General features: G+C 56.8%; 1 protein-coding gene across 1 annotated transcript in view; it reads right to left on the reverse strand.

Moving 5' to 3' along the window:
* The window catches only part of PAX7 (paired box 7), a 154,187-nt gene that overhangs the window by 40,251 nt on the left and 89,657 nt on the right, over nt 1-24,279 (reverse strand). The window contains exons 3-6 of the mRNA XM_049618914.1: nt 20,941-21,095; nt 13,838-14,037; nt 7,234-7,399; nt 5,660-5,856 (exon numbers count right to left, since the gene is read on the reverse strand). Of these exons, the coding sequence (XP_049474871.1) occupies nt 5,660-5,856; nt 7,234-7,399; nt 13,838-14,037; nt 20,941-21,095 (718 nt within the window). The remainder of the gene's footprint in view (nt 1-5,659; nt 5,857-7,233; nt 7,400-13,837; nt 14,038-20,940; nt 21,096-24,279) is intronic.

Below are 24,279 nucleotides of genomic sequence, written 5' to 3' on the forward strand. Positions count from 1 at the left end.
CCTGAGCCTGACTATGCCCCGTGGCTGCAAACTTCAGCTTCACCAGATGGACCACAGGACGGACCTTGGGGGGTGGGGCTGCGGTGGGGGCGGGGGGCAGCCAGAGACCACAGAATAGCACAGAGGGCTCTGGAGGCAGACCGTTCCAATCCCAGCTCTGCCACTTTCCAGAACCTATCGCAGAGCCTGGCACATGGCAGGCACACGGATGGATGGAGAGGTAGTTGACCCTGGACAAGTCAGTTTCCTCATCTGTGAAACGAAGGTCACAAGATAACGGCCAGGGTTCGGTGAGTGAAAGCAGCCGAAGCATTTGGCCCCGTCCGTGCCGGCCCTCCGGAAGCATCCACCCCACCTTGGCCGTCACAGGTAATTCTTAACGGGCCAAAGAGGGAAAGGAAAAGAGAACATCAAGGAGCCCAAAAGGACAAAAAGGCTTGTTTTACTGTGACTGCGGCCGTGTGATGAACCGCACACTCAAGAGAATATTTTTCATTAGCTCAGTTGGGGGAAATCGTAAATATGTAAATCCCTTTTACAGGTTCCTTCCTGTTAAGCTCCAGCGAGGAGCAAAGGACACAATGAATGTGGGACATTACGAAGGAGCAAAATGAGCCACGGTGGCAAAAAAGAAACACCCCCTTCCTGTGAAGCTGTGGCAGGAGCCCTCCGCTGGGGGTCTGGGGCTCTGGGGGCTGGCCCTGCTGCTAAGCTAACTACGGTTTGGGGCAATTTTCTCCCCTGTCTGGGCTTTCCAGAAGTTTCCACTTCCAGCTCTGCTAGAATCTGCACTGAAAAAGTTTGGGGGAGAAGGAAGCTCAGGCCCAGGGCGCCCCACCCCCACCCCAGGGACACGCCCACAAGGGCCCTAAAGAAGCTGCCAGCACCAGATGCCCTGCCCGGAGCCTTTGGCCAGACGGGACTGTGTTCCTGATTCTTGGCTCAGGACTTCAGACTGCTCAGTGGCCATGAGTGACTTTCTGAGCCTGTCTCCCCTCACACCGGGAGCCCCCGGGGACAGCGCTGGCTTCTGCCATCACACCAGGGCATCTAAGGACGGGGGTTTTCCTCTTCTGTCTGACTGTGGGCTCCTCAGGATGGGTGAAGTTCTTCCTCGGCCAGACCAGGAGCCTCTCAAGGCAGTGGCTGCGTCTCCCCCATCAGACCGGGGAATTCTTAAGGGCAAGCATCCTATAAGGGCAGGCATCCTAAGGGACCTACATATAGGTGTCCCCTTTATCTCCCTGCCCACTACCCCTGCCTCCCAGCGTGCCCTGTGTGCGACTCCTAGCCACGGCGGGCATCAGATTACTCACTGTAATTCATAACCACGAAAGGTTCCTCTTGTCCTAAGCTGTCCTGAGTTGTTTTCTAAGAGCTGTGTCCAAGGACCTCAGCCTGGGCTAAAGGGGCGAGAGCGGGCTGGGCGGGAGGGTCTGCAACAAGTCCCCAACAAGCCATCAGAGACGAGATCGCACGGGCAGTACACTGACCCTTGAAGAGCACAGGTTTGAACGGCGTGGGTCCAGTTATACATGGAGGTTTTCAATAAATATAGCACAGCACCGCAAATGTATTTTCTCTTCCGTAGGCTTTTCTTCATAACGTTTCCTTTCCTCTAGCTTGCTTTATTGTAAGGACACAGCGTCAAAGAAACAGAACGTATAAAATAAGCAGTTAATGGACTGCATATGTTCTCAGTAAGGCTTTGGATCAACAGGAAGTAGGCTGTTAGTAACATTTTAGGGGGAGTCAAAAGTTATATGTGAGTTTTCAATCGTGGGGTGGGGGGGCTCAGCACCCCTAACCCTCACATGGTCGAAGGGTCAAACTGTATTTGTTCTCCTGGTACCTCTTCACGGGGACCCCGTGCACAAAGCTGGGGGTATCTTACCGAGTGCTGAGCCCCCGATCTTGCAAAGCTGAGCTTTGCACATGGCTGAGGTGCTGGGCTCATTATTGTCTAAACCTCTCAGGAGGCCTCTGCCCGTGTGACTCAACTCTGCCCACTGGCCCCTAACCTGAGGTCCTGGCCTCAGTTTTCTCATCCATGACATGGGCTGAATGAGCTTTCCCCTCTGCGGAGCTAAAGGGGACAGGATTTTTTTTTTACTGCCAGCCAATCTCCGAAAAAAAAAGAAAAAGAGAGAGAGACAGAGAGAGAGAGAGTGGGCATCTCTGAGGCAGAGGGCAGTGTTAGTTACGTTCTCAGGCTCTAGAGATGAGGGCTGAAGCCTGGCTTTGCTACCAAGTATTTACCATATAAGAAACTCTCAGGACAGAGTCTGAGTCACAGGGGCTGGCAAGTTAAGCTGCCCTTGTCAACAGCGTATCAGATACACCGCATGGCCTGCCGTTCTATTATGTATTGTCTGTCTGTCCTGTTACACCGTCACCTCCGCACGGTGACATCCTTGACGCTCACTGATTCATCCGCAGTGCCTAGAACGGTGCCTGGCACGTAGTAGGCCCTCTGTAAGTATCTGTTAGCCTGAGAGCCAGCTGCATAGATGGATTTCCCAGGGGATTTCGGCTAGGCAGTCTCTCCGTGGAGTCTCTGAGCCTTGACAAGCCCCCCTTCCCGGGATGGCTCGGAGACAAGGACCCGGCTCAGGCCCCGGGAGGGGGCACTTCTCCAGCCAGCAGCAAACTGACCAGTGCAAGGAGCAGGTGCTCCGCAGAGCCCCAACTTCACCCCCACCCCCACAACACAATAATCGCCTTGGGCTTTTGTGAGAACAAAGGCCAAGGCTACTGGGGGGGGGGCGTGGTAAGGACCTGCAGTCTCGGGTGAGGGGTGACGTCCCCAGCCCAGACAGACCCCATCCCATCCCTCTCACCCAGGGGAGCTCCGGAGAACCTCCCTGCCGGTGGGGAGGCAGGGCCCGGGAAGCGGGTCTGTCCTGGTGGGGAGTGTACCCCCCCCCACCCCTCCCAAGACCACGGAGGTGTGTGGTTGGCCTGCCCAGAGGGCGGAGGGAGCTTACGGGGAGTCACAAATACCAGCAGCTTTGGTACAGACCCAGACACCCGCCCTGGCTGTCCCCTTCCGCAGGACGTGTTCGAAGCTTAACCCCGGCAGCTCACACGGACGGAAGCGCACCCGGACTGCCCTCCCACCCACCCTGCGCACGGCCCCCTCTCCCCTGCCAGCAGCTGTTCACCTCCTGGTCCCCTCTGCCCCTGTCAGACCCTCCATCTGTCTTCACACCTTTGGTGGGAACCTCTGGGCAAGTCTCCGGAGTCAGCCCAACCCATCACATCCTGACAGCCTCTCCGCCTAAGGAGTGGAGGAAAGCCTCCCGAGGGTCTCTGGGAGGAGAGGTGAGCGTCCAGCTCGGGCAGGGAGAAGGGTGGGCTACTGGCTGCTTGCAGTAATGGCTGGGTTTTTTTTCTCGTCTTCGCTCCCTCCCCGAGGCTGGCCTCTGGGCCCAAACGGTGCATGAAACATCCTTGCTCTGTATCCCTCTCATCGCTGAATCGTGCTCCAGAAGCCAAGCGCCCCCTATTTGCTCGTCTCTCATGTGCCCTGTGACAAAACTGCCACTTTGGGGAGAAACTTCAGCCCCGTGGGCCGCAAGGCGCAGTGGTCAGCCCCGGACTCTGGGCCCTGGCCCGGCCAACGCCTCCCGGGCCCTGTTGAGATGAATCGAGAAGACTGGCCTGCATAATCTCAACATCCCTCTTCAGATTTCCAAGCCAGGCTCCTCCAGACTGTTTCATACCGCGAGGCCAGGCCTGGACCACATCCTCAGACCTCGGGTCTCTGCAGCCACGGCCACCCAGCCAGCTCTGGGATCCTGTCTGCCTCTTGACTCTGGAAGGTCAGCTCAGCCGCTTCGTCCTCCGCACTAATGGCATGGAAGTCATGGCCTTGAGCGCCAAAGAGGCCCACGAGCTTCCACCGGGAAAGCATTCTGGTCTGCGGGCTGCATCGCCTCGGCCCCTAATGTGGGCCCCAAGAGGACCTCGGGCATCACTGTTAGGAGCTCTGCATTCAGCGGCTCGCTCAACTCTGCCCCGGACTGGGGAAGACTTGGTGCACGTCAGCTCATCCCATCCTCAACAACCCTACCAGACAGAGGCTTAGTACCATCCCCATTTCACGGATGGGGAAAATCGAGGCACAGAGAGGGGAAGGGATCTTACCCATAAGTAAATGAGGAGACTAAAATGCACTTAGCTCTCCACCACACTCACTTAATGAAGGCACACGGCGACGGACCCAAAACCATGCAGAAAATTAAAACCTCGGGAAGGTTTTAGACCAGGGGTTGGCAATTTTTTTTTTTCCCTATAAGGGCCACGTAGCAAATATTTTTCACTTTGTGGGCCACGTGATCTGTTTTGAAACTTCTCAGCTCTGGCGTTACAGCCCCAAAGCAGCCAGACATCTGTAAAGAAGCGGGCGTGGCTATGTTCCAATAAAGCTTTATTGACAACAGCAGGAAGCTAGATGGATGTGGCCTGGGGGCTGTAGTGGACCTTCCCTTTGGCCCCCTTTTTTCTTCAAGTAACAGGGTTCTCATACTGATTGTATCGTCCTGGCAATTGTGGGGGGCGGGGGGTTGACACGAGGAATAACGTGTATTCGGCCCCTATGTTGTGCCAGCCTCTGCGCTAAGGTTTCGGCCAGTTAGCAAGCTGAGCACAAACACCCTTCTTAGGAGGTTAGCAGCACCCGGTTTAATCACTTTTTAGTTCAACGCGGGCTAAAGCGGGGCTCAGAGATGCTAACTTCCCCGACGCCCTGAGCCGCGGAGCTGGGGTGTAACCCTCTTCCTGCCTTCACCCTTCCTACCGAACCAGAGCCGTTGAGGAAAGCTTGCGTCACACTCAGAAGGTGGGAGGCAGGGCAAAACCAGCCTTGGATTTCCGCCTTTCCTCCTGGATATTTGAGAACCCGCTGTGGCTACAGAAGGGAACCCATCAGCTCCTCAAAGCCACCAGGACTGCCAGCATCCCCGCGTCCTGCTCCCCAAACCACCAGCCAGCACCATCAGCCTCAGCGATGCCTTGTGCACTGGATCGCAGGGTGGCCCCAACGACTTCCAACAGCCCCGGCAACGAGTGACGCAGCCAGCAACCAATCACACACGAGGGAACGAGCTCCAAGACCCAATGGGAGCAGAGCCCCCAGTCTAGAACCCCAGCCGCGTTTCTCTCTACCAACAGGAGGCGGTCCTGCCTCTCATTCTGTGGTCACGCCTGGGGAAAGGCAAGAGATGGGTGGAGCACAGGATGGAATCCAGGAAGGACTCCTGGTTCGAGAACCAAGCCCCAAAACCACAGTCAGCATCCCACAGGAAACGGTACAAGGCTTCTGCCAACACGCTGCCTGAAAATGCCTGACTTTCGTGAACCGAACAGCCATGAGGTGGGCGGGGGGCCGGACTCACAAGCTCTGGGGGGCCAGGAACAGCTTTTTGTTTCTGGTGGCCAGGAGCAGGGAAACCCATTCTCCGTACCTGCCCGCAGGGTCACCTGGGCCTGTGGCTCGGAGATAAAGCCCAGGCAAAGGATCCCAGGGTCCTGACCAGCAAGGGTGGCGGGGGCATCCCGGCTTCCCACTTTAACTCTCTCTCTCTCTCTCTCTCTCTCTCTCTCGGTGCCCCGGAGCCCGCGGCTTCCCAGGGACCAGACTGGTGAGGCCACCTACCTGGGGAGACAGGCCGTTGCTGACGGGGTTCATGTGGTTGGAGGACGCCGCTGGGTTCATGAAGCTGTCTGAGTAGCTGGAGAAGCTGTGGCGGGCTCCGTAGGCAGAACCGGTGTCGGCGGCCGCGGCGGCCAGCCCCCCCTGGTGCATGGTGGACGGCGGGAGGGGCTGGGGCCGGTGCACGGTGCTGCCCCCGTCTGCGGAGAGACCCAGGAGAGGGCCTGAGCCAGTGGCCCCGGCCCAGATGGCGGGCGTCCCAGGGCAGGGAAAGAACCGTCTGCGTGGAAGGCGAGCCACGAGCCTCTTCCTCCTCGTCGCCATCCAGCAGACGGAGGGGACCTCCCCTCGCTACTCAGGATGGGACCAGCTGGCTTCTGGACAGGACGCCGGGGACTAGCCAAGGCTCGACTGACAGCTAACCGACGTTCCAGACAACCTCCAGGCATCTGCACCGGCCACACTGCACAGCGTTTGGCACACGGTGCTCAAAGTCTTCTAGACTGAAAGTCAGACCTCACTGGGGACTCTCTTAATCTACCCAGGCCTGTCCCGACAGCATTTGGGGGGCACCGACCACCGGCCAGGTGCTTCTGCAAATACTGTCTAAGGGTGTGAAGCGGGCACAGGATTCCCATTTTACAGATGAGGAAACCGAGGCTCGGAGGGGCCGGGCACTCGTGCAAGGCGAAAAGGCCACTGAGTGATGGGGCCAGGGTCCGAGCTGCCATTTCTCTTCCTGGATGCTGGGCTGCTGTTCTGCTCTGTCAGGGCCCCTCCACGCAGCCTTCCGGGGGATGAGACCATCATCGTCAATTTCTCATCAAGAATTATAGGGAGGGGAGAAAAAGAATCATAGGGAGGATCCCCTGCCTCTCTCCTCAGTTTCCAGAACTCCAGCCTGCCGGCCCTTTAAGAGGGAGCCCCAGGGGCATCATGAGTCAGATGTCAGGTAGTGGGGCTTCCAATGTGTGCCCCGGGGCGGGGGGGGGGGGGGGGGGGAGAGGAGAGGAGGGGGAAGACAGGATGGAGGGAGGGGTCCAGGGAGGGATAGTAGCCTTGTCTGTCACTTCTGCGTTTTAATAAGACCGCAGCAGATGCATGTGACTTCACGGTTTGAGAAGCTCCGTTCTGAACGTGTGCGGGAAGGCTACCTGTTAACCCTCACCTGGATGCTCTGTGGCCTGTTGGCAAAACCAAGAAGTTCAAAGGCAGGAACTCACTGTTCCCGTGGTAATCGTCTGTCCACGTGCAAACAGACAAATGGCCATTAAAAAGAAAATGGCCCTTGGGGGCGGCTGGGTGGCTCGGTCGGCTGAGCATCCGACTTCGGCTCAGGTCATGATCTCACGGTCCGTGAGTTCGAGCCCCGCGTCGGGCTCTGTACTGACAGCTCGGGGAGCCCGCTTCAGATCCTGCGTCCCCCTCCCTCCCTGTCCCTCCCCTGCTTGTGCTTGTTCTCGACGATAAATAAACATTAGAGAAATAAATAGCCCTTATTGTTCCTTCTAAGTTAAGGAAGGGAGGAATGGGGGGCAGGGCGCGGCTGAGGTGCCAGGACAATCTCGTGCGCTCACCTTGGGAGATGGTGGTGGTGGGGTAGGTGGAGTCCGGCAGCTGGTAGGGGGGCAGCGTGGGCATGCCGGTGGGCGGGAAGCCCCCTGGCAGAAGGTGGTTGAACGCTGCCAGCTGGTTGGCTCCTGCCTGCTTCCGCCAACGGGCGCGGCGATTACTGAACCAGACCTGGGCGGGTGGAGAGCAGAGAGCGGGGATCCCTCAGCCTGGCTCCTGGCGGAGAGCTGAGGCACGGCTACCACTGGTCCCCGAGCCGTCACCCTGTGTCCAGCCCGCGTCCAATCCCCGCCTTCCCGCAGCCGGGGATGGAGTGCAGCGCACTTGCGTGGGTGTGAGCCCATCGTGGCCTCACCACCACCCAGCGAAGGGATTATTATGGGATTATTATTGTTCTCCCCATTTTACGGATGAGCAAACTGAGGGGCAGAGGTAGTGAGTGACCTGTCCACGTAACGGGGCGGGTCGGAGACACAGCCACGTCTGGGCGACTCCGTGCAACGTTCTCTCCACCGCAGCTGCTCGGGGGGCGACCATCCTTGTCTTAACACACGCTCCCTCCCACCCTCTGCGCCAGGCCCCCCCCCACCCCATGCTGGTGCCTCACGTCAGCCCAGTAGACCCAGGAGACGTGTACTCCTATTCCCATTTCACAGAAGGGGAAACTGAGGCTCACAGAGGTCAAAGAACTTGCCCGAGGCCACACAGCTATAGCTGAAACGAATCTGAGGTTCAAACTTCAATCAGTCTGACTTTCTAGAAGTCACTTGTCTGGATTTTGCAAAGAGCTCTGGTCCAGAAAAGGAGGAAAAGGCTTATGGGAAAGCATATGGGCTTTGCATATGCCATTCCCTCTAAGCCAGACCTCTTCCCGCAGCCAACTCCTGCATCTACACGGAATACTTGTTGAATGAATGAAGGAAGGAAGGAATGAACGGATGAACGAGAGAACAAGGAAATACAGAGCTTGCTCTGGTGTATCTTTGCCAGGGCCGATGCGACAAAGCTCAGATGGGAGCCCCTCCTGGTGGGGTCCCCTCCAACCTTCAGCAGGACAGGATCACTTAAGACCCTCCCCCAACCTGTCCAGCCTCCACTGAGTGGAGGGGTGCTTCTGTGCCCCTGGTGTCTTTTGTCTTCCAGATCCTTCTGGAGGAAAGAAGCCGCGTTTAGCTTTCTGAGCTGGAGGAACAGCGCAGCCGGCTCTGACTCGTTTAGGGTGCACAGAGCAAGGAGACGAGGCAGTCCGGTCAGGAGCGACAACTGGCTCTGGAATGAAATTGTGGCCCCCGCTTCTCCCCACTCCCCAGGGCACGGAGGGCTTCCCCAGGGGCGTCCTGACCGAGGGGCTTCTGAACTGGCGCGGAATGGGCAGTGTTTCCTCGCTCCCCGCTTCTGGGAGAGGGTGTGGGGCACATTTTTGTTCCCATTCAACGTTTCCTCCTTCTACAAGGGAGGGACATCCCAGATGGCAGTGACACAGACATTCAGTAACCCTGAGCCCCTCCACTCCTCCTCCGGGCCTTCTGGGCGTGTGGAAGACAAGGTCCAGGCTTGGTGCTAACTTATCCTCGGTGCCTCACTGACACCCATGCTGAGCTTCCTCTTGAACACACAGAAAAGCGCTTCCGCAGCTGATGTTTTCCAGCAAGTCCCCCATCAATGTTGTTTAGTCTTCCCTGATGTGTGTTTCCAGCTGCCTGCTTATGTGACAGTGAGAGACACTTTTATTTTAAAATATATTGATTTGGGGGCGCCGGGGTGGCTCAGTCAGTTAAGCGTCCGACTTCCGCTCAGGTCATGATCTCGCGGTTCGTGGGTTCGAGCCCCGCGTCGGGCTCTGTGCTGATGGCTCAGAGCCTGGAGCCTGCTTTGGATTCTGTGTCTCCCTCTCTCTCTTCCACTCACACTGTCTGTCCCTCTCTCTCAAAAATAAATAATCATTTGAAAAAATAACATACATTGATTTTATTTTAAAAGCACATAGTGGGGCGCCTGGGTGGCTCAGTCAGTTAAGCGTCCGACTTCCGCTCAGGTCATGATCTCGCGGTCCGTGGGTTCGAGCCCCGCGTCGGGCTCTGTGCTGACAGCTCAGGGCCTGGAGCCTGCTTCTGATTCTGTGTCTCCCTCCCCTCAGCTCCTCTCCTGCTCACATCCTGTCTCTCTCTCAAAAATAAATAAAGATGAAAAAAATAAAATAAAATAAAAACAAATAGCGATTCGGATGATACATATATGTAGCAAAAACCTTGAAGTCAGATAGAGAATGACGCAGGTGTGGGACACGCCATTCCTGATTGGCACATCGCAGCTGCCTGTGGGTCATCCTTCCCTCGGATAAAGAATACCAAAGAGAGGGGTGCCTGGGTGGCTCAGTCGGTTGGGCGGCGGACTTCAGCTCAGGTCATGATCTCGAGGTTCGTGAGTTCGAGCCCCACGTCGGGCTCTGTGCTGACAGCTCAGAGCCTGGAGCCTGCTTCCGATTCTGTGTCTCCCTCTCTCTGACCCTCCCCCGTTCATGCTCTGTCTCTCTCCGTCTCAAAAATAAAGAAACGTTAAAAATTAAAAAAAAAAAGAATACCAAAGAGAGTTGGAAAAGTTCTTCCCCTTCCGTCCTTCCCTATCCTTTCCTTCTCTTTCCCTCCTTCCTTACTTCCCTCCTTCTCATCACGAACCTTTACTGGGACTGTGCTCTACGCCAAGCGAGATGTGAAGGATAGAGAGATGGACGGGACTGTCCTAGCCCTCAAGCTGCCCTGTGCCCCGGGCACACAACAGACAAGGCAGAGAACCACTGCCTCCCGGGACCTCAAGTGACTTAACACAGGCCAAGCGCTTAGAACAACATCTACAACCATCATTCTGGTGGGGACTCTCTGATGGCCGAGCTCTTAGCTGGCATCCAGTGTAAGCTGCCCATTCACAGAGGGGGGCCTGGAGGCTCCAGGAGGGACAGGGGTAAGCCCCATCACCCCCTCCGCCCTCCCCCCACACACACACACAGACACACCCCTGCACCAGAACCCCTGATCAGGGCTGAGTTCTTTGAAAGCAGACGCTGAGTTTTATTATCCACTTTTGATCCTTCCCACAACACCCAGCACTGGGAACACGATGCCATAGGAAGCAGCTGTTTACGGGGCTGAACATTCCATCTGGTCCTTCTCTCCACGGAGCACAGAAGAAAAGAACATGACAGGCAGACTTGGGTTCAAGTCCCGGCACTGCTGATTAACTGTCTTTAGGAAATTTCTTCCCTCAGGTTTTCTCAGCTGGAAATGGAGAGACTGATCATACCTGCCTCCTAAGGTCATGGGGAGGATGACGGTGACCGTGTATGTGGAACACTGAGCATCGTGCCCCGCAAATGAGAAGTGTCCCATAAGCGTTATCTACTGTGAGGGAAAGGTCCAGTCCAAGTTGTTAATTAGTGATGAGTCCCTCCACTGCTTCTCAAATGGGATTCCTCTCAGGGAGGCTTCTGCTTCTGGGGGAAACACACAGGCTCGGAGATCTCGCTACTTGGGACACAGCGGATCTGTCCACCTCCGAGGAAGACGGATACAAGGTCGGGCTTGGCCCCTCGCTATTCAGGAGTGAAGGCTCCTCCAGAGAAAGGTTACTGGTCCCCAGGCACGCGTCCTCCTGCCTGATGCCCCCTCTCCCACCCTTCCTGGTGGCTTTCCGCCAGCTGAGACACGGTGTCTCCCCCGGACACTAGGGATGCCAAGTATCACCCTGCAGGCTTCAAAAGCAGGGCTGGAGCAGAGCCAGAGGGAGGCAACGCATTTGAGTTACTGGAACCCCGTCTGACACGTTTACCTGTGTCCTTGTTCATGCACGTGTCAGCTCCGTGACAGCGGTTTCTGTCTGCTGACTCCCCGGGGCCCGCTACAGCGTCGGCACAGAGTAGGTGCTCAATAAATGAGTGCCAGCCGAACAAACTGGGGGTTTCCAGGGTGGCCAGGATTGGAAAGAGCAGGTGGAGTTTTACTAAGAATGTACCCTACTTCTGGAGCTCCTGTGTGCCAGGCACCTCCTAATGCGGAGCGTGTGGTTTTTTACAGGTAAGCATTTGTCCTTAGAACAAGGTAGACTCTTCCTGTCCCCTCCACTTTGCAGATAAGGAAACTGAGGCTGCAGGTGTAAGTGCTGGGGCTGGGATTCACACCTCAGCGTCTGGCTCTGAGCCCACTCGGGACCCCTTCACCATCTCCCCGGGCCACTGACACGAGACGTCTCAGGACTGCGGAATCCCAGAATCACAGACTTTTAGAATCCGACACCCGAGACCTCAGATCCATAGAGTCTCAGCGGTGCTCGGGAGGCTTGGAGGTCTCTGCCCTACCGTCCACAGCAGGAACCCTAGCAGAAACTAGGGTTTCTGGTTGATGGCACACTGTATTTTGCCTTACACACTTCCAGGAATGGGGATCTCATCACCTCACAAGGCAGCTCTGATTGTCAATAAACAAAATTCCTAGGGGCGCCTGTGTGGCTCAGTCGGTCAAGGGTCCGACTTCGGCTGAAGTCACGACCTCACAGTTCGTGAGTTCAAGCCCCGTGTGCTGACAGCTCGGAGCCTGGAGCCTGCTTCGGAATCTGTGTCTCCCTCTGTCTCTGCTCCTCCCGCCTGCACCCTGTCTCTCTCGCTCTCTCTCAAAAATTAACAAAACATCAAAAGAAAATGGAAAAAAAATAAGTGAGGATCCTAGAACTTTAAGGAGCCGCAGTGACCATTTAGTTCCATTCCTTTACTTATAGATGAGAAACTAAGTCTCAAGAAAGGAAACAGATCTATTGAAGGTGATACAGAGACCAAGGGAAACCTAGGCCTGCGGTTCCCAGTCCCTGCAGACCTTTATGTAGGCCTGGGGATGTTCCCCGACTGGCCCTGGTCCCACCCTCCGGGGCCTCTTAGAGCAGCCCCGTCCTCCAAATCGCTTCTCCGGGCCAAATGTTCTATCATCCTGGTCTTGATGTCTTTGGTCAGCTTTGGTGATTTGTTAAAAACCCAACGTATAATCGATCCCTCCTCTGCTGGGATCACGCTAAGTTCTCAGGCCAAGGTTGGGCACCCTCACCGCCCTGGAGGAGCCCACAGGATGTTACGGGAGTCAGCATGTGCTGGAGGCTGCCTGGGCCCCCACACTGTGGGTCTGCCCGGCCTCTGGCTGCTCCCCCTGTTCCCAGCCCCCCTCCCTCCTTGGACCTTGAGTGACACCTGTTTCTGGGTCCCCTGGGCCAATAAAAGCACTGCCCTGACAGCCAGGAAATTTTACAAGGAGCGGTCAGGCTTCAAGGTGATGGGAAGCAGCCGCGGCCGCCAGACGTGGGAATGAGAAAGCACCCAGGAATGTGCCCAGGAGAACAGCTGCAGGACGATCAGAGCGGCGGGGAGGGAGGCCCGGAGCCCAGGCCAGGCTCAGATATCACCCTGGAGAGGAGGGGAGAGAATGAGACAAGCTGGCTGCTGCCGCCTGCCCCTTCCCCTCGGGGTCTCCCTCAAAGGCAGCCAAGGACCCCCCGCTCCAGCAGTGGGGGTGGGGAGGGCGGAGGGAGGTACACCGGTTCCTGGAGCGTTTAAGTGCCAGTTGCCACGGCTTTCAGGTCCCCGGCTCTGAGGCAGCTTCTTCCTTCCGCATGGAAAGACCTTGGCTTTGGTACCTGCCAGGCCCGAGTTCCGGCCCAGCTCAGCCCCAGCCGAGCTCTGCCGCTTCTCTAGGCCTGTTGCTTCTGCACCTGCGGCCTGCCTGGAGGTGACCTGCCTGACAAGGTGGCCTGATGTTCCGCCGGGCCACGCGTGAGGAGGGCTGGGGCAAGGTGGGCGCCTAGCAAAGCCGGGGTCCCCGCTGGAAGTGCCCAGTGAGCAGTCTGGGGTGGCCCCTCCCGCAGACCCGCCTCCCCCGTTTATGAGGAAGACAGGCCGGGAACGCATTCATTCCCCCAGGAGCTAGCCATCATGACCCTCTCTCACTTCCTCCCCGACCTGGGGAGAGGAGGCCGTTCCCTCCCCCGCTGGGGCCAGGTGGCAGGTGAGGGCCTGCGAGCCCAGGCAGGTCCTGCTTTCGCCGCCCTCCCTTCCCCCAGCCCCGCAGATGAGGACCCACCCCCTTGAGGGTGTGGATGGGGGCATCCGAGGTCTGCCCATCCTTCCTCTGATGCTTCCAACCCATCAGGAACAAGCCTGCCCAGTGTGCTCACATGCTTCCTGTGACGGGAAACTCATTACCTGTCCTAAAAAGCTGGGCCCTTCAGAAAATTTCCTCCTAATCACTTCCTCCCCTCATCGGAGATTTGGAGACTTTTGTGCTTCCTGAGCCCTGTCCTCTGGCTCATTTCGGAAGGGATGACTGCTCTCCAGCAGGACCTCCCTGCAGCTCCTGGCCGCCCAGGGCTGCCCACCGCTGGCCCAGCCGGTCAACCGACGCTTGCTGCCTGCTTAGTCTGCATCAAGCGCCAGGGGCATTCCTCATCTACAAGGTCCCCGGACCACCTGCTGCAGAACCCCCTGGGGGCCCCCTAAACCCTGGGACCCCGGCCACACCTCCAACCCCCTCCGTTCCCGCCTCTTCGATATGCCCGCCAACACCCGAGGCGCCGCCTCACCTGGACACGCGCCTCCGTCAGCTTGGTCCTCTGCGCCAGCTCCTCACGGGTGTAGATGTCCGGGTAGTGAGTCCTCTCGAAGGCCTTCTCCAGCTCTTCGAGCTGCTCGGCCGTGAATGTGGTCCGACTTCGACGCTGCTTGCGCTTCAGAGGGAGGTCGGGTTCCGACTCCACGTCCGAGCCCTCGTCCAGCCGGTTCCCTGCAGGCAGGCGAGAGGGAGGGAGAGGGTGAGGGCCTAGGGAGACGGAGTAGCGCCACGTGCCCGCCTTCCGACCCCTGCCGCGCGGACAGCCAGACCCCTCCTGAGTACGAGGGCAAGTATGTTCCCCGCAGCTCTGCTCATCACGGTGAAGCGGGGGAAGCAACCTCCGTGCCCAACCCGAGGGGATTGGTTAAACACTTCCTGGCACAACTAAATTTTTTTTTTTTTTAATCCCCTACCGTTGGGTTTTTAGGTTAGTTCCACTGACAGAGAAGGATGTCTATGACCAAAGACTCAGGGTAGTTTCGTGACGAAATACCTTTGCTGAAATTCCTAGAACGATATTCTCCAAAATGGGAGAAGTTGGCTGCGCATTAGCGATACCTCCATACACCTGACTCTAAGAAAAAGGCGAGGCACCAACCGGCGCGCAAAGACGGATCCCGCTTTCGGAAAAAGCACGCATGACACATTCCGGAACACCGTGCTCAAAAGATTAACAAACGTTAACCTTCAGGGTGACAGAGCTTTTGTTTGTCTGTTTTTTTTTCTTTACACTTGTTTATAGTTAGTATTTTTAACATGATGACCATTTAGGGGCGCCCGAGTGGCTCCATCGGTGGAGCGTCCGACTTCGGCTCAGGTCACTATCTCACAGCTCGTGAGTTCGAGCCCCTCGTCGGGCTCTGGGCTGACGGCTCGGAGCCTGGAGCCTGCTTCGGATTCTGTGGCTCCCTCTCTCTGCCCCTAACCCATTCGCATTCTGTCTCTGTCTCTCTCAAAAATAAATAAAATATAAATAAATAAATAAATAAATAAATAAATAAATAAATAAAATAAAATAATGACCATTTAAGCAGCAATGCTATTGTTTTCAAGGAAAATACAGCAAAAACGAAAGGAGGAGGGCCAGGAGAAAGGGAGGGAGGGAGACAGAGCAAATGCACGTGCTTAGGGCTGGCATTCAGGAAGCTTAGATTCCATACCTGGTTCTGCCCCTAAACGCCCAGAACCGTGACCCTAAGAAGGCTACCTTCCCTCCTTGGGCTTCAGTTTCCCCCATTTATAACATGAAGCGTTTGGACTATGTGACTTCTGTACACAGGCCCTTCCTGGGTTGCTTCAGGATCTCTGAGTAACCCTTCAGGCTGGAAGAGACCTTACCTGATGACCTTGGTTGTGACCATGGCCTCTACCTGAGAGTCCCCACTGATTTCCACCCAGGAGCCTGGGGATGGAGAAAAGCCTTTGCTTCCTGTGCAGAGAGAGCCCAGGAGTCTGCGGCCAGCTTACTTCTCATCCCTGGACGGGGCTATCAGGCCAGCAATCTGCCTACCCCAGGTCCAGGCTAGAGAGGTTGCAGGAAGGGCTTGGTCGAGCTCCTTGGCCTCAGAGCTGAAGACACCCTGGCGACTGAATTGGCTTCCCGACTCCATCAGTCCTGTGCCTCTTACCCATCTTGGTCCAGCAGAGGGAATGCCAGCAAGGAGTGGCCTGGCCGGGGCTCTGGAGCTGCACCCTCCGTGGACCCTGGGGGACTATGGGGAGCACAGAGGAGGGCCAGGAGAAGAGGAGACCAAGGAAGGGAGAGGGAAAGAGGAAGTAGGCGGTCAGTGGTGACCTTCCTCCCACTCCTGCTTTCTCTCTCTTTCCTCTTTTGCCTTCAGTTCTCCCTCCCCCTCGCCTAGCATCCCATTTTGGGAATTTCTGGAAGCACTTCATGTTTCGTCGTCCACGCGGTCACCAGAGCGACAGTGCTGAGCCCGGGCTGCGGACACTGTGTTCATGGCGTTCGGCCGCAGTCAGGCAGGAAGAGCCTCAGAGATCATGTGAGCCCACTGCAGATGGGGGAAACTGAGTCACCGAGAAGCAGCGTGACCTGCCCAGAGTCTCTCAGGAAAGGGGCACACCGGCCTCCTGCTCTCCTGTTGCCTGCCCCCACGCTGTCCTTGCTCAACTGCTTTAAACGTCTGTTATCCGAATGGGGTAGGCCTCGCCCACAAGGGACACCCTCCTTCCCCCAAACACCGCATATGGCCTCTTAGATGTTAGGTGAGGGGACAGGCATCCCAGGCTGCAGGAAGAGCACGTACAAAAGCCTGGCACGGCAAAGTGCACGATGGGCAACGTTGTCATGGGGCTCCATCCACAGCTGGGACGGCACCCGGTCTTGAGCAACGCTCCTCTGCCCCAGGTCCCCTCCCCTCCATCCTGCTCTCTTGGCCATTGGGCAGTCGTCTGTGCTTTTGATTGGTCACTGCCAGGTTGCCTTTGATCGTGATGCCACAGGACAAGGGAACCAGTGGCAGGGAAGGCCTCCCTTCATTACTCATCCCTAAAGGCAGAGACCTGGGGTCAGATCTAACCCCTTCCTCTCTCCTTTCCCGGCTGCCCAGCCTCCTGTCACTGAGAGGAGGCTTTGGGGGCACAGTAGGCATCCTGGGGCACCTTCCCCAGCACAGCTGGGGCTCAGAGCCAAATACACCCAGTCCCAGGGATTCAATCCCGAAATGCACTGCATAACCCAGAGGGGCATGGGGAAGGGGGCCACGTGGGCAGAGTGGACGTGAAGCATGTTCATTAGACACAGGCTGGATTTGGGGTGGGGGTGGGGGGGCAGCCTCCTGGCCAGCAGCAGCTCCTGCCCTCTCCCCACACAGCTGTGAGATGGAAAGGTCCCGAAGGGGGTGGGACAGAGCCGGTACAGGTGTGGGGATAGCCCAAGACAGAGGGATATGGCGACGGACCTTCTCTCTGGGTTCCTGGTTTCTGCTCAGGGACGTGGGGAGTCCAATCCTGAGCAGGGAAGAAACAGCCCCACCTCCCAATCTTCTGGGGGAAAAACAGCCTCTGTCTTAGGAAGCTCCCAATCTGATGGAGGAGGTACCATCCCCATTCTGGGAATTTCCCAGTCTACTGAAGGAAACCCTGCTTCCTTAGGAACTGGGGCCAGGACAGGCACAGAACATAAGACAGCGACAGGACTTGAAAGAGCCTCAGAGCCCCCTGAGAACAGAATGAATGAGGGACAGGAAGGGTGACAGGAGTCATCTGGTTTGCCAAAGCTTAAGGGTGGGCAGGACTGAGGTCCGCTCAGGACAGAGGCCAGCCTAGGCGAGGTGGATGGACGTGGGTAGAGAGTCACCGGGGAGCATCTTCCACGGCTTCTCCTTCAGCCTCTGCCTCTCCTTCCAAGCTTGCCATCTCCCACAGCGGATGACTCCGGAAGCCTCAGCAAGGCCAGTGAGCCCCCCCCCCCCAATCCCCCCACTGTCAGCCCTGCCCACGTGCTCAGGCCCACCCTGTCACTCCACGAGGTTCCCTGGCCAGCTCTTGGCACCCTTAAACGGCCAAGCCGGGGCTGTCTCAGACCTCCATGCCTTTGACTTTGACCGTGAGCTTCCTCTACCTGGAACACCACACCCCCTTCCACTGGGCTCGCTCCTGCTTACCCAGCACAACGCAATTCATGGGTAGCCTCTCCCCGCTCCCTGAGCATGTCCAGGCCGGTCTGCACGCCCACTCGTGGGCTCTCAAAGCTCATCGGGGGACACCCAACCTGCCTGTCTATGGGTCTCTCGGTCCGACTGGACTGGGAGATCCCTGCACGGAGCAGAGCCTACGCCTGGGACACAGCAGGTGCTCAATAAGGGCGTCTTAGACGAACAGGGCCTGGCAGTACAATTACAAAGTTCCTTTGGCCCCCGACCCACGGCAGCGGTCACCGCCCTACGCGTGTGTGCCACACCCTACGGTTTCCAAGCTCTGTCACTGTCCCCACTCCAGACTCTCCCAATAATCAGCCCCACTTTCAGATGGTCAGCGGAGCCCAGGGGCAGGGAGGCTGCGAAGAAAACCCAGGACTCGGGACTCACAGCCTAGCGAGAGCCAGCTTTGCAACAGAGAACTCCCAGGCGATGGAGAATTCCATTTCTGGGCGCGAAAGCCAACGCGGCTTGCTCTCTGCCCTCACCCCCAAACATTCCCTGCTGTCCCTTCTGCCAGAGGAAAAGACGGGAAATGAGATGGTCACAACTGCTACACCTACCGACTTTCTCAGGAGGCAGGAGGGGAGCTGACCGTCTGCAGGTCCCTGTCATCTAGATTCGAGGAAGCCAGCAGTGGCCTTGAGGTCGGGGGTCCTTCTCTCAGCTCCCCCCGACCCCCTCCCCCGACCCAGAGACGCCCTCCCACCCCTGCCCCCTCTCCCCCCCCCCCCCCCGCTGCCTCCAAACTCAGCCTTTATTACAGTTTTAACATAGGCCCGGCTCGAGCTGCGGCAGAGAAACGAATCACATAATAGTTGATATGCGTTTTAATCAAGTAATTCGGGCAGAGCCGAGAGCTGGCGAGTGTGGGCCCGGCGTCCCTGAATACCAAACAGGCCTGGGCGCAGGTCTCGGAAAATGGAAAAGTCATTTACAGCTCAGCTGGGGGCCCGGCGAGCCAGGGCCATGGTGGGAGCCCTCCCGGCCCCTCCGCAGAACCGCTCAGCTGTAACCGGCGTGCCGTGTGGTGCGTGAGGCTGGGAACGTCTGCGGGAGCCTGGCCGCACACAAGGGCCGGGCAACCCGGCTGGGCCGAGGGGCAGGGCTCGCTCGGACCCTGTGTGAAAGCTCCCCGGAAGTGAGCCCCTCCTGTCCACCACGAGTGCCCCAACTTGTCTTAGGTGCCCATCCAGCACTGCCACCCAGGTGTCCGGATCGAAGGCCTGGCCCTCTTCCTCCACACCCTCTTCCTCTGTCGGCAACGCCTCCCATGCAACCAGCCCAGCACCAGGGCCAGGGCCATCAGAATCCCTGTTGGCTCCGAACCCACCCTGCCCCGCCCCTGTATGCCCTCTTCCTCATTCCCTGGACTCCAGCAACCACAGGCCTTTGCATAGGCTGTGCCCTCTGCTTGCAGTGCCCTCCCCATGCCCCCCCCCCCTGCAGTGAGCAGGTGTCCAGGCCAATGTAGAGCGGGCTATTTAAGAGCACAGGCTCCTGATGCAGTTTGCCCGGATTCTGTGGATTCTGCACATGTAAAATAAGGATGATGTTAGGGACGCCCTCCCCCCTTCCTTGCTTTGTATTTTTCCACCACACCTATCACAATTAGATAGGCTAACTCTTCTATTTTATGGCCCTCCCCGAATTGTCCTGGCCGTAATTAGAGCTCCATGAGGCTGGGTGGTTTCATCTTTTTTTGTTCAGTGATAAATACCCAGTGCTTGGCACAAAATGGCCACCCAAATATCTGTTGCATGAACGAACGAACGAGTAAATATATGAGCATACGAAGGCACAAGAAACCGTGTCAGGGACAGCAGCGCTCAGCCAATGCTAGCTTTCACTGCTCCTCGCCCTTTCTGATCAGCTTGGAAAGCCTTCCGAGCTCACTCTCCGCCATCTGGCTGTGACACAGCCATCTCTGTGCGCTCATTGCTGGGGCTCAGCAAAACCGTCCACGCTTCAGTCCTGCTTTCTGGGACTTTCGGGGGGGGGTGCTGGGAGGCACTGGAGAGGTGGGGGGGTTTCCATCTGACTCCACGTCCTACGCTATTTCTCACCAACGAGTCAACGGGCCCAACTTCACTCTCCCAACTCTCACTGTATTAGTGAGAGTTTAGGTTCACCACCTAAACCTGACAAAACGTTTCTTTCTCCAGGAGCGTCCCTATCCGACCCCATCAGGCTGCTTTTTTTTTTTTTAACTTGAAACTGCAGGTATATAATTTGCATTACAAAATGTGGGGCCCCCGTGGGGTGTTCTCTGATTACCGCTTCTCTGCTAACGGCCTGGTACTGTTCTCAGGCACTAGAGGGCACTCTTTATACATCCCTGCTAAGAAGGGGCCTATCAAGGAAAAAGGAAATAGTAACTGTTTGAAACGGTACTGTGTAGTTAAACTGCCAGAATTCAGAGCCACATTTTCTCATGATGCAACCACAACTCTTTCTGCATGGAACCGTGAACCAAGCACAAGTCACATGTGAGAGAGAAGGGAGGGTTTCTGGAGGGCTGCAACTATCTGGGTGCAGAGAATTCAAAACTAACGTGTCCCTGTTAAGGCAGGAGGTTGAAACTAACGACGTCACAAGGGTCCTTCCAACTCGGTCTCTTTAACCTGTTGGTGTCATATGAAGCAAATGGGGAGTTCTGGAAGGGGACAGCAGCTGTGGAGTAGGGGAGGGGAGAAGGCAGGACATTTTAAGACACTTAGGAGGGGGGGCGCCTGGGTGGCTCAGTCGGTTAAGCGGCCGACTTCGGCTCAGGTCATGATCTCGCGGTCCGTGAGTTCGAGCCCTGTGTCGGGCTCTGTGCTGACAGCTCAGAGCCTGGAGCCTGTTTCAGATTCTGTGTCTCCCTCTCTCTGACCCTCCCCTGTTCATGCTCTGCCTCTCCCTGTCTCAAAAGTAAATAAAGCGTCAAAAAAAAAATTAAAAAAAAAAAAAAGACACTTAGGAGGGTCTCAGCTCACCATCCCCTTTAACTCTCTTCCTGGAATTTGAAGACAATCTTGAAAATAATCACAGTTTTCCTGTATCTCTTTGCTGGGCTATTTCTGTCGTTTACTCACCAGCCTCCTGTAAGGCCAGGAAAAGCAATGTTTGGTGCTGAGCAGAGAACAGAGCTCACTAGGTCGGAACCTTAAAGGAAGCCTAACAACTGGGTCCCATCTTTTTTTTTTTAAATGTTTATTCATTTTTGAGAGAGAGAGACACAGAGAGAGAGCATGAGTGGGAGAGGGATAGAGAGAGGGAGACACAGAATCCGAAGCAGGCTCCAGGCTCCGAGCTGCTAGCACAGAGCCCGACGAGGGGCTCGCACTCACAAACCGAGAGATCATGACCTGGGCCAAAGTCGGACGCTCAACCGAATGAGCCACCCAGGAGCCCCAACTGGGTCCCATCTTACAGAGTGTGGCCAGGCAGCCACGGGCAGACACTGGCAGGCAGCCGGGACAGAAGCTGGGAGGTCGGATGGGCCTGAGCTTGCGTTCGGGGTCTGCCTCCAACAAGCTACAGGTGCTGGGCGCGTTGTTGAACATCGGAGCCTCACTTTCATCATTGCTAAAATGCGACAGTGGTGGGATGCAAGGGCACCCGTCTGAGCAGCTGTACCTCCAGGCCCGGTCTCTCCTCTCATTCGGAGAGCCGGGGGCCCGGGGACGGGGGGGTGGGGTGGGGGTGGGCCTGGCCCTCCAGACTCACGCCTTGACCTGCTGTGTGACCCTGAGCATGTCACGTGTCCCCCTGGAATCTCCATCTCCCCGTCCAGCCCCGGGAATAAGAACTCCGTGCGCCTCTGCTCCTCAGGGTGCTGGTGCGGCTGCCCGCGTGGGAGCCTCAAAACATACCACACGGTGCCTTTGTCCCAAGGATCAAGTCAGGAAGGCCACGCCCCCTCCTCTGGGCCAGTTTCCTCATCTGTAAAGCGAGGAAAGTAGGAACAGAGGCATCGGGCATGAAGGTTACATGACTTGCCCCAAGACAAGGGTTTAAAACGGTGCCAGGTATACAGTAAGCGCTCAATGTACGTGAGCTATTATTGTCGCTATCGCGGCTGTCACCACGGGTGTCTGCCAACGACGAGAACTTCATCTACCTCCGTACCCTCCAGAGGCAAGCACGTTTGCGTGGCACGAAACACAAAGGCAAGGAAGGAATGCGTGTATGAACCAACGACTGCGTGAACGGCGGTCCCTCCCTTGTTCCCTTCCTTGTTCTCCTATGGCGAGCGCTCCGCACAAACCCCAGCACGCCCACAGACCGCCCGCACCCTCTTTCCCCAGGGGAGGCCGTCCCAGATGCCGGTGGTGCCCGCAGAGGAGAGGGGTGCAGCGGGCTCGGATACAAGGGCTGGCAGGCACGAAGGGCCAGTGAAGGAGACAGGCCTTCAGGAAGCTGGGCCCGGGGAGGCCCGGCTCGAGGGCTCAAGGTCAGCGAAGAGGAAACAGCAGCTGGGGCCACGGCGAGGAAAAGGCAGGCAGGCCACCCGTTGGCGCCCCACAAAGCCGCTGTGAAAGGGCCATATGCCTGAGAAGTCAAGCCTGCCCCACCAGCCTTCTCTCCCCGCCACCCCCTCACCCCTCCTCACTGCTGGAACTCTGGGAGGCACAGAGGGGTTGCAGACAGTTGCGAAGTCATCAAAGGAGGCAGAGATGGTAAATGGCTCAGGACCCCCGGCCCCTGCCCCCCTTCATCCATCGAACCACCCCCCGCCCGCCTCCAGATTCAGCCGTGAGGAAGGGCTTCAACCTGGAGCTCGCTGGACCCTAAGACGGGGCTCTGTGGTCACACAAAGTCTCCTGCCACAGGACTGGGGACGAAGGAGGCAGGAGAATTAACCTACACGTGGCTGATGTGTTTCGGACACACTATGTGCCTTTAGCGCCTCGAATCACAGGGTAAGGGCTGTCATCAGCCCCGTTTTATAGGCGAGGAAAATGAGGCTCAAACAGGGTAGACCAGCCCATGGCACAGCGACAGTGAAACCCAGGCAGCTGGCCCCGGAGGCCCATCGGAGCCTGGCATCCGAGGTCCTTGCCCTGACCTGGGCACGCCTTGCCCTGTGGGCTCCTTCCAGACCTTTGTACTTCGCTGCCGCCTGGGATGATGCTCTAAACCACTTCCTAGTCCCCCCATCCTGCAAAGCCGCACCCGAAGTCCCCCTAGACCACGAAGCTCTCCGTGACCACTACACCCAGTCGGCTCTCCCTGAATGCCCGTGCTATCTGCTGCCCACGCCACCCTCCCGGCACCTGGCATCGACTCCTGCCAGAGACCAACCATTAACTTGTAATGCACATGTTCTGTTTACCAGATACACCATATCAAAGGGCTTGTAAGAGGGTTATCTGAACTTCTTGAGTGTGACAGCTGGGCCTCCCCCCATCAAACTGGGGACACCCTCAGAGAGACTGGGCTTTCGTTAGGAGTATCTTGAGGGTAGGAACTCTGTTTCTCTGTTGTAACTGGGTGTTACCCTGCCCTGTGGTTCCTATCATTCTAGAATGTTCTTTTTTTTTTTTTAAGTGTATTTATCTATTTTGAGAGGGGGGAGGGGCAGGGAGACAGAGAGAGACAGAGAATCCCAAGCTGATAGCAGAGACCCTGACGTGGGGCTCAATCCCACAAACCCGTGAGATCATGACCTGAGCTGAAATCAAGAGTCGGATGCTTAACCGACTGAGCCACCCAGGCGCCCCATCATTCTAGAGTGTTCTTTTTTAATTTTCTAGAATGTTCTTAATGACAGTCTTTGGTAGGAACTGCAGCCAAGAAACCATGCGCCTTGTCATCCCAGGCACAATCGGAAGCTGTGATTCAAGCTTCCCCAGAGTCACAGATTCTCTCTCAGGACCCTGTGCTGAGTCATTTCTATCCACCCAACTCCCGACTCTTCCCACCTCCACCTTTCTTTAAATAGGCCTCCCAGAAAATTCTATAAAACCCAATGTTCTGTTGCACGTCAAGGAGCACAGAGGAGCGTGGGCCCAGCAGGTATTTATCAGTCCCCTCCTGGGTGCCCCACAGACCCACACTGATAAAAGCGACAGCAGTGAATGTTCACCACAACGGAAACCAGCAGACATGTCGGAACCCTGCTTTTAGAGAGAGAACCACTCTCTTAAAGGTGGGCAGTGGCGTGGGCTGAGCCTAGAACACAAATATGAAGGAAGAACGGGGTCACTGGAAATGCAAGCCAGGACTGCGGGGTCACTGGGGCGAGTCACTCTAAGGGAGGCCAGCCTCGCTCCTTAGAAAGGAAAAGCTTCACTTGGGAGGCTCCCCTAATAGAACAGACTTCCCCTCTGTGGCCCAACAGGAAAGCCATCAGCCTGAGTTACTTCTCCACCAGAAATGCCAGGTTCGGATGCAAAATGTTCACGCAGAAGTGCCCTCCACCCCGGCCACAGGCACCCAGTGCCCCGGCCAGATGAGGCAACGATCACCTGGCCCAGAGACGGCTCCCCAGGGAGGCCATGGGCTGGCTGGAGAGACTGGGGGCTCTGGATTGCAGCCCTGAAGTTTGTTCCTGGCTTTGCCTTCAACTTCCTGTGTGGCCTCTGGCAAGTCTAAACCCCTCTCTGAGCACCATTTGCCCTATCCCTAAAAACCAGAGGTCCTCCTGGATCTTTAAGAACAGCCTTGAGAAGGGGACGTGGGGTCTATCTGATTTATTCACCACTTTCTACTCCCAGAGCTTAATACAGTTGCTGGTGCACAGTAGGGCTTTCAGTAAATGCCTGTC

Source organism: Panthera uncia (assembly GCF_023721935.1).
Source record: "Panthera uncia isolate 11264 chromosome C1 unlocalized genomic scaffold, Puncia_PCG_1.0 HiC_scaffold_4, whole genome shotgun sequence".
In the NCBI taxonomy this organism is placed as follows: domain Eukaryota; kingdom Metazoa; phylum Chordata; class Mammalia; order Carnivora; family Felidae; genus Panthera; species Panthera uncia.